General features: G+C 67.4%; 3 protein-coding genes across 5 annotated transcripts; all 3 read left to right on the top strand.

Moving 5' to 3' along the window:
• Window positions 1-1,209: 1,209 nt before the first annotated feature.
• On the top strand, window positions 1,210-3,471 carry ODF3B (outer dense fiber of sperm tails 3B). 2 transcript variants are annotated; one of them, XM_055142587.1, is made up of 7 exons: window positions 1,210-1,289; window positions 1,512-1,648; window positions 2,252-2,455; window positions 2,629-2,733; window positions 2,822-2,943; window positions 3,022-3,162; window positions 3,277-3,471. In XM_055142587.1, exons 2-7 carry the CDS (start codon window positions 1,540-1,542, stop codon window positions 3,355-3,357), a joined length of 762 nt encoding a protein of 253 aa, XP_054998562.1. In that variant the 5' UTR covers window positions 1,210-1,289; window positions 1,512-1,539; the 3' UTR covers window positions 3,358-3,471. The 2 variants fall into 2 exon arrangements, with proteins under 2 accessions (XP_054998562.1, XP_004610838.1); XM_004610781.2 differs by having other exon boundaries at window positions 1,245-1,648.
• A 53-nt stretch (window positions 3,472-3,524) lies between these two features.
• TYMP (thymidine phosphorylase) lies at window positions 3,525-6,723 on the top strand. 2 transcript variants are annotated; one of them, XM_004610780.2, is made up of 9 exons: window positions 3,525-3,884; window positions 3,965-4,167; window positions 4,574-4,672; window positions 5,028-5,157; window positions 5,316-5,434; window positions 5,605-5,767; window positions 5,847-6,077; window positions 6,152-6,292; window positions 6,367-6,662. In XM_004610780.2, the coding sequence occupies exons 1-9, from the start codon at window positions 3,704-3,706 to the stop codon at window positions 6,522-6,524; spliced, it is 1,425 nt and encodes a 474-aa protein (XP_004610837.1). In that variant the 5' UTR covers window positions 3,525-3,703; the 3' UTR covers window positions 6,525-6,662. The 2 variants fall into 2 exon arrangements, with proteins under 2 accessions (XP_004610837.1, XP_054998560.1); XM_055142585.1 differs by having other exon boundaries at window positions 3,541-3,884; window positions 6,152-6,723.
• Window positions 6,720-7,496, top strand: LOC101546900 (protein SCO2 homolog, mitochondrial). The gene has a single exon (XM_004610779.2). The coding sequence runs from the start codon at window positions 6,740-6,742 to the stop codon at window positions 7,478-7,480; it is 741 nt and encodes a 246-aa protein (XP_004610836.1). The 5' UTR covers window positions 6,720-6,739; the 3' UTR covers window positions 7,481-7,496.
• The last annotated feature ends 43 nt before the right edge of the window (window positions 7,497-7,539 follow it).

Here is a 7,539-nt window from a genome sequence, read left to right as displayed (position 1 = left end):
GCTTTGTGGTTCTGGGACCACTTCTTTTTGACTCACATGTCAGAGAAATCATTTCTGTAAATCTCCAGCCCAGAACCACGACAGCACCCAGAATCTGGCTCTTTCTATTCTTCCTCATCCATACCTATCAGTCACAGAGACAAGGTTCATAGGGGACACCCCTGGTGGTACTTAGCCAACTAGAGTCCAAGAGTGCAGGGCTGCACACTTGGGCGCACGGGGCACCAAGGGTCCAACCAAGTCTCTAGCCCTGTGCTGTCTCCTTCGCCCCAGCAAAGCTTTGGGGTACCTAGGGGTGAGGAGGCTGGGTTAGATACAGCAGTACTTGGAGTATGCCCCCACTTTGTTTGGGGGCCCATATCTAGTGCTGGAGATCAAACTGGGGTCAGCCACATGCAAGGCAATTGCCTTAACCTGGTCGGTGTGTCCAGCCCCACAGAACTTGTTTGGGAAAGGGTCAGAGCATAACCTTTGTAGGTCACAGGGTCACTGTGGCAACTGATCAGCTGGGTCCTTGTCCTGACAATAGCACAGAAAACAAGGGCTATGTCAATAGAACGAGATCACATGTGCAGGTGTGGCTGTGGAGGACATATTGTCCTTATTCCATTCGGTATTTCAATTTTTATTTTTTTACTCACTTTTTATTTTTGTGGTGCAGTTACATGTTCCTTGTTTTACTCTATTCTGATTTAATTCTTAGATGCTCAGGGATTACTCCTGGCAGGGCTAAGGGGACCATATGGAACGCTGAGGATGGAACTTAGGTCAGCCATGTGCATGGCAAGTTCCCTGCCTGTTGCACTGTCTCCACAATCTCTCTGCCCCCTACATGCTTTTTCTTTCTTTCTTTCTTTCTTTCTTTCTTTCTTTCTTTCTTTCTTTCTTTCTTTCTTTCTTTCTTTCTTTCTTTCTTTCTTTCTTTCTTTCTTCCTTTTTTTAATATTCCATGGGCTTAAACAGTATAAAAGTTCTCCTGTTCCACCAAACAGTTGGGTCCAACTTGCTGTTTGGACTCGGAGTCTAGTCTCATCCGTGTTTCCTGGCTACAGATCTGTCCACTCTTGGGTGGGGCTTGTGAAGTCCAGGAGGCGCGGGGCAGCCCCCACCCCACCCGCTGCTGGGCGCCAGCGACACCCGCGACACCCGCGGAGGCCCGAGAGGGGCGGAGCCGGGCCAGGACGCAGTGGCCCGACGGTTGCCAGGAGGCCAGACCCGAACACAATGGGGGCTGCGGGCCGGGCTGGGACGGAGCCGGGCACTCCGGGCACTCCGCGGCGCGGGAGCAGGTCAGTGCGGCGGGGAGCCGGGCGCCCGCGGATGTCCCGGTCCCTCTCCGAGATCTGCGTCCGGACTCGGCTGCCGCGGACACCACAGGGGCGCGCCGGCGCCCACGGCCCCGCGGAGCCGGGAGAGCCCCTGTTTGCTCTCGGGCTCGGGATACTGGCCGGGAGGGGCGGGCGGGGACGGACTCGGGGTGGAGGGGCCGGGCCGCCACCTTCTGTCCGCAGGTAAGCGGCCAGCGCACGCCGGCGCGCCATGGGCTCGGACATGTGGGTGGGCCCGTGGCGGCCGCACCGCCCGCGGGGCCCCATCGCGGCGCTCTACAGCGGCCCCGGGCCCAAGTACATGCTTCCCCCCAACACCGGTACGCGGGGCGCCCCGAGCACGGAGGGGGTGGGGCGGGGGAACGGGGAGGGGTGTGCGGAGCTTCCCGAACACAGAGCGGAGGGTGTGCGGGGCAGGGCAGCGGGGAGGGGGAATGCGGGGGTCTGAGTGCGTAGGGGAGGGTGTGCGGGGCGGCCCGAGCACAGAGCAGAGGGTGTGCGGGGCAGAGGAGCGGGGAGAGGGTGTGTGGGAAGGGAAGGGGGTGTGCAGGACAAGGGAGCGGGGAGGGGGCGTGTGGGACGGGAAGGGGGCGTGCAGGGCGCCCCGCACACGGAGGGGAGGGTATGTGGGGCAGGGGAGTGGGGAGGGGTGTGCGGGGTGGGAAACGGTGTGTGGGGCGGGAAGTGGGTGTGCAGGACAGGAGAGCGGGGACGGGTGTGCGGGGCGGGGAGGGGGCGTGCAGGGCGCCCCCGCACCGACGGATCGGTGTGCGGGCCAGTGGAGTGTGGTCGGGCTGTGTGGGGCGGTCTGAGCACCAAGGGGTGGTGTCCGGGGCAGGGGAGGGCGGTGCGGAGGCCAGGCCAAGGGTGGCGAGCGGGGAGACTGGGGGTGGACGGTGATGCTGGACCCCCGCTCCCCGCAGGCTACGCCCTGCACGACCCGTCTCGGGCCCGCGCCCCCGCCTTCACCTTCGGCTCGCGCCTCCCCACAATGTCGGCTCCGTGCGGCCCGGGCCCCGGCTACCTGGTGCCGCCCCGCATGACTGCGCGCGGGCGGGACGGCACCCCCGCCTTCTCCATCTACGGCCGGCCGCGCGCCACCACGGCCTTCTGCACCCCGGGACCGGGTCAGGCGTGGGAGGGAGGCCTGCCCCGGGGGTACCTGGCACTCGGAGCTGGGGCTAGCCACCCGCCCTCCCAGCCCGGGATGCTGAAAGCGGGGCGGGAGGGTGCCAGAGCGGGCAGTGGGTGTGGCCCACCACCCCTCCGGGGTCCTGGTCACACCCCGTCCGTCCCGCAGGCAGGTACCGCCCAGAGCTGGCCGGGAACGTGGCATACCCCAGTGCGCCGCGGTACACCCTAGCCCCCCGGAACTGGGGCCTGCGCGTGGATACGCATATCCCAGGTGAGGCGGGGGAGGCACACGCCCGCACCGGGCGCACCCCACCAACGCCCGCCAGCCGCTCCACCCCCCCACACACACTCGCCTGCAGGCCCAGCGACCTACAAGGTACCATCGCTCTTGGGCCCAAACTTGGTCAGTAAAGTCTCGGCCCCGACTTACTCTATGTACGGCCGCAACCCGGTGGGCAGCTTCCTGGAGGACCTGAGCAAGGTGTGGGGAACCGCAGTCCGGGGTGGGGCGCGGGCAGCGCCAGGACAGGCTGGACCCAGCGGCCCTCCCGCCCTGCAGACCCCGGGGCCCTGCGCTTACCACGTGGTGAACACCGGCGTCTACAAGTCCCGGGCCCCCCAGTTCACCATGCTGGCGCGAACGTCGCTTCCCCAGGACCAGTCTCAGAAGCCGGGGCCAGCGGCCTACAACGTGGACCAGGTGGTCTGGAGTCCAGGGTCGGGGGTCCGAGGAAGGGGATGAGGTCCAGGGGTTGGGGTCGGGGGCCAGGGCAGGCCGCTCCCCGGGTGCCAGCGCCGTGTCCTGGGGCCGCAGAACCGTAAACCCGGAGGCTGGAGCTTCGGGATCCGGCACTCGGACTACATGGCCCCGCTACTCATCGACCCGGAGAAGTGACCCTCCCGCGCGCCCCTCCGACGCTCACTTAAAACTTGAGAGTAGCCCTGCGTCCGCCTGTCTGTGTGCGCCGCGCCCGCGCGCTCGGGCGGAGCCTCGGGATTGGCCGAGGGAAGCCGGGGCCGAAGTCCTCGGGCGGCCCCTCCGCGGCGCCCGCGCTCCACTCGGACAAAGCGGGACGAAGCCGGTGGGAGTCCGGAGCGGGTCGGGCGAGGGAGGCTGTCCGGGACAGGTACGCGCGCCGGGGCGGTGGTGAGGAGCGGGGTCCAGCCGCCGAGACGCGCCCGGGCCCCCGGCTGCGGCAGGCTCCAGGCGCGTCTCCAGGCGTCCCTGCGGGCACCGAGCGATGGCAGCACCCCGTGGCGTCTCGGAGGGAGGGTCCCGGGGTCCTGGCGACTCTTCGCCAGGGCCCCGGCCGCTCCCGGAGCTCATCCGCCTGAAGCGCGACGGCGGCCGCCTGAGCGAGGGGGACATCCTGAGCTTCGTGCGCGCGGTGGTGGACGGGAGCGCGCAGGGCCCGCAAGTCGGTGTGTAGGAGGGCGGGGTGCCCCCGACCGCCCACCTCCTGCCCCGGCATGCTGTCTACATCACCAAACCCCCTGCGCAGGGGCCATGCTCATGGCCATCCGGCTGCGAGGCATGGATATGACGGAAACAGAGGTGCTGACTCGAGCACTGGCCAACTCGGGGCAGCAGCTACAGTGGCCTGAGGCCTGGCACCAGCAGCTGGTGGACAAACACTCCACAGGGGGCGTGGGGGACAAGGTCAGCCTGGTCCTGGCGCCTGCCCTAGCGGCCTGTGGCTGCAAGGTTAGAATCACATCCCTGGAGCCTGCCTGCTGCTTCACTGCTCTTGACCCAAGCCTGGCCCAAGAATCCCAAATGCAGAACCCAGGGTTTCTGCCCACCCCCTGGCAGAACGTGATCCCCCTGCCAAGACCAAGTGACCCAGCTCCCCGTTCCTGTTTCTCCCCAAGGGCCTCCGTATCCCCCCCTTCCCCAAGTCACCCTCCCAAGGACAGAAGCCACCCTCCTTCCTACTGACCACCCTGAAACATTGGGCAGTTTACCTGCAGTGCCCTCTCCAGAACCTGGGCACCCGCTGCATCTGCCCAGTAGATACTTTGACTCCGCTGCAGCCCAGCTGGGAACAAGAGATAATGCGGGTGGGTATAGGGAGGGGACAACGCAGGTGTATCAGCATGTCGCCCAGCAGGTTCCAATGATCAGTGGCCGTGGTCTGGGGCACACCGGGGGCACCCTGGATAAGCTGGAGTCTATTCCTGGATTCACTGTCCTTCAGAGCCCAGAGCAGGTAGAGCAGGCTACTGATGGAAAGATTGGCTGTAATCTCTGGAGGATCGCTGCTGGGTCATTAATCGGTCACTAGTGCATGCACTGATCAGTTGTGGTCATTGGTCTTTGGAATCATACCCTGGGCTTGGCTGAACTGCTGTGTCTCACTGGCAATCATTAATGGGCTACAGATCACTGGCCAAGGTTGCAATCAGGCAACGAGGATACTTCTGAACTTCTCATCACTCATTGGTTTTGGCTTTGGATACTTGTCGAGGTTGCTGGAGGCTCCTTTATCAGCTTGAGGGATGGTCAGTGATTAATCAGGGGTCACTGAGGATCACTAGAAAGCCTGACTCCATGGGGCTCTCCAGATGCAAGAGCTGCTGGAGCACGTGGGCTGCTGCATTGTGGGTCAGAGCCAGGAGCTGGTCCCTGCAGATGGTCTCCTGTATGCAGCCAGAGATGTGACAGCTACCATCGACAGTCTGCCCCTCGTCACAGGTGACCCGGCCCCCAGCCTCACAGGGTGCCTGAAGCCCCACCCCCAGGTCCTGTCACCATCACAGGGGCCTGGACCGGCAACGTTTGGGCCCCTCCTTACTGACCAAGCCAGGAGCTTGGGGCCCCCTCCTCACCAGCAGCCCCTCCGATCACCACAGCCTCCATCCTCAGCAAGAAGGTGGTGGAAAGGCTGTCGGCGCTGGTGGTGGATGTGAAGTTTGGAGGGGCTGCGTTCTTCCCCACCCAGGCCCAGGCCCGGGAACTGGCTGAAGCACTGGTGAGCCCCTGTCTCAGCAACCATGTCCCGCCCCGCACCTGCAGGGACGAGGCCCCTAGGTGGCAGCCCCTACCTTTTGGACACCACCTGACCCCAAGCTTGGAGCCAGGCCCGCATGCAAGAGTGCAGCAGGGCCTGTGGGGCGCGTCTGCCCAACCTCATTTCCGCAGGTGGGCGTAGGGGCGGGCCTGGGGCTTCGCGTCGCGGCTGCTCTCACCGCCATGGACAACCCCCTGGGCCGCAGTGTGGGCAACGCCCTGGAAGTGGAAGAGGCGCTGCTCGCAATGGACGGCGCGGGGCCGCCGGACCTGCGGGACCTGGTCCTGAGGCTCGGTGAGGCCGCGGGAGGGGGCGGGCCCGGCGCGGCCGGTCCCCCTGGCGCTGCGCGTCTGAGCCCAGGTCCCGCCCGCAGGGGGCGCTCTGCTGTGGCTCAGTGGACAGGCGGAGAGCCAGGACGCCGGCGCCCAGCGGGTGGCCGCCGCGCTGGACGACGGCTCGGCCCGGGCACGCTTCGAGCGAATGCTCGCGGCGCAGGGCGTGGACCCGGGCCTGGCCCGAGCCCTGTGCAGCGGGACCCCCGCGCAGCGTCGGCAGCTGCTGCCCCGCGCCCGGGGGCAGGAGGAGCTGCGCGCGCCCGTGGACGGTGAGTGCCCGGAGAGGCCCAGCCCCGCCCGCCGCCGCCGACGCTGTCCCTGAGTCCAGCCCCCCGCCCCGCAGGGACCGTGGAGCTGGTCCGGGCGCTGCCCCTGGCGCGCGTACTGCACGAGCTTGGGGCCGGGCGAAGCCGCGCCGGGGAGTCGCTCCGACCAGGCGTGGGCGCCGAGCTGCTGGTGGACGTGGGCCAGAGAGTGAGCCGCGGTGAGCACCGCCCTCGGGCTCCCGGCGTCCCGCGCGCGCCTGCCCGCGCTGACCGCCCACCCGCCCGCCCGCAGGGACGCCCTGGCTCCGCGTGCACCTGGACGCGCCAGCGCTCAGCGACCCGCAGCGCCGCGCCCTGCAGGGGGCGCTCGTGCTCTCGGACCGCGAGCCCTTCGCCGCCCCCTCGCCCTTCGCGGAGCTGGTGCTGCCGCCGGCCGCACCTGCGCAGTAATAAAGCCCGAAAGCCGACAGCAAGTAGTGCGTGTTTGTGGGGCGGGGCCTCGCGGCGCCGGAAGTACCGGTCCACGCACCAGAAGCACCGCCCCGCGCACGCGCGCTGGCCAGGGCGCCGCCGCGGAGTCCTGGCGGCCGCGTGGGGAACGCGGGACCGGTGCGGGCGTCCAGTCGGCCCCGGGAGGCGCCTGCGGTGACCTTGGCGGGGCGGCCATGGCGCTGCTGGCGCGGCTCCCCGCCGCGGGGCTCTGCCGCCTGGGAGGCCGGGCGCTGTCGCGGCTGGGGCCGGCGGGTGCGCGGGGCCCGGGGCTGCGCGCGCGGCTGCTGGTCACCGCCCTGTTCGGCGCGGGGCTGTGGGGTGCCTGGCGGGCCGCGCGCGCCGAGAAGGAGCAGCGGCGGCGGCAGCAGCGGGCCGAGGCCCTGCGCCAGGCGGCCATAGGCCAGGGGGACTTCGACCTGCTGGACCACCACGGCCGCCCGCGGTGCAAGGCCGACTTCCGGGGCCAGTGGGTGCTGATGTACTTTGGCTTCACCCACTGCCCCGACATCTGCCCGGACGAGCTGGAGAAGCTGGTGCAGGTCGTGCGGCAGCTGGAGGCCGAGCCGGGGCTGCCCCCGGTGCAGCCCCTCTTCATCACCGTGGACCCTGAGCGGGACGACGTCGCCGCCATGGCCCGCTATGTGCAGGACTTCCACCCACGGCTCCTGGGGCTGACCGGCTCTGCCGAGCAGGTGGCCCAGGTCAGCCGCAGCTACCGCGTGTACTACAGCGCGGGCCCGAAGGACGAGGACCAGGACTACATCGTGGATCACTCCATTGCCATCTACCTGCTCAGCCCGGACGGCCTCTTCACGGACTACTACAGCCGCTCCCGCTCAGCCCAGCAGATTGTGGACAGCGTGCGGGACCACATGGCCACCTTCCGTAGCGTCCTGAGCGAGCCCGGTCATTAAAGTGGATGAGGCAGTATGTGTGTGCCCTGTGGTCTGTACGGCCTTGCAGCGCTTCTGCA

Source organism: Sorex araneus, chromosome 6 (assembly GCF_027595985.1).
Source record: "Sorex araneus isolate mSorAra2 chromosome 6, mSorAra2.pri, whole genome shotgun sequence".
Taxonomy (NCBI): Eukaryota; Metazoa; Chordata; class Mammalia; order Eulipotyphla; family Soricidae; genus Sorex; species Sorex araneus.
The sequence above is the reverse complement of the archived record's forward strand: the minus strand, read 5'-3'. Positions and strand labels throughout refer to the sequence as shown.

Bases quoted from the DNA above. Each gene is read 5' to 3' on its own strand.
- ODF3B (XM_055142587.1), top strand. From the start codon at position 1,540: ATGGGCTCGGACATGTGGGTGGGCCCGTGGCGGCCGCACCGCCCGCGG. The intron at 2,456-2,628 runs GTCAGGCGTGGG...TCCGTCCCGCAG, and splicing joins CTTCTGCACCCCGGGACCGG to GCAGGTACCGCCCAGAGCTG. The intron at 3,163-3,276 runs GTGGTCTGGAGT...CTGGGGCCGCAG, and splicing joins CGGCCTACAACGTGGACCAG to AACCGTAAACCCGGAGGCTG.
- TYMP (XM_055142585.1), top strand. From the start codon at position 3,704: ATGGCAGCACCCCGTGGCGTCTCGGAGGGAGGGTCCCGGGGTCCTGGC. The intron at 4,673-5,027 runs GTAGAGCAGGCT...GGGGCTCTCCAG, and splicing joins TCCTTCAGAGCCCAGAGCAG to ATGCAAGAGCTGCTGGAGCA. The intron at 6,078-6,151 runs GTGAGTGCCCGG...CCCGCCCCGCAG, and splicing joins GCTGCGCGCGCCCGTGGACG to GGACCGTGGAGCTGGTCCGG.
- LOC101546900 (XM_004610779.2), top strand. From the start codon at position 6,740: ATGGCGCTGCTGGCGCGGCTCCCCGCCGCGGGGCTCTGCCGCCTGGGA.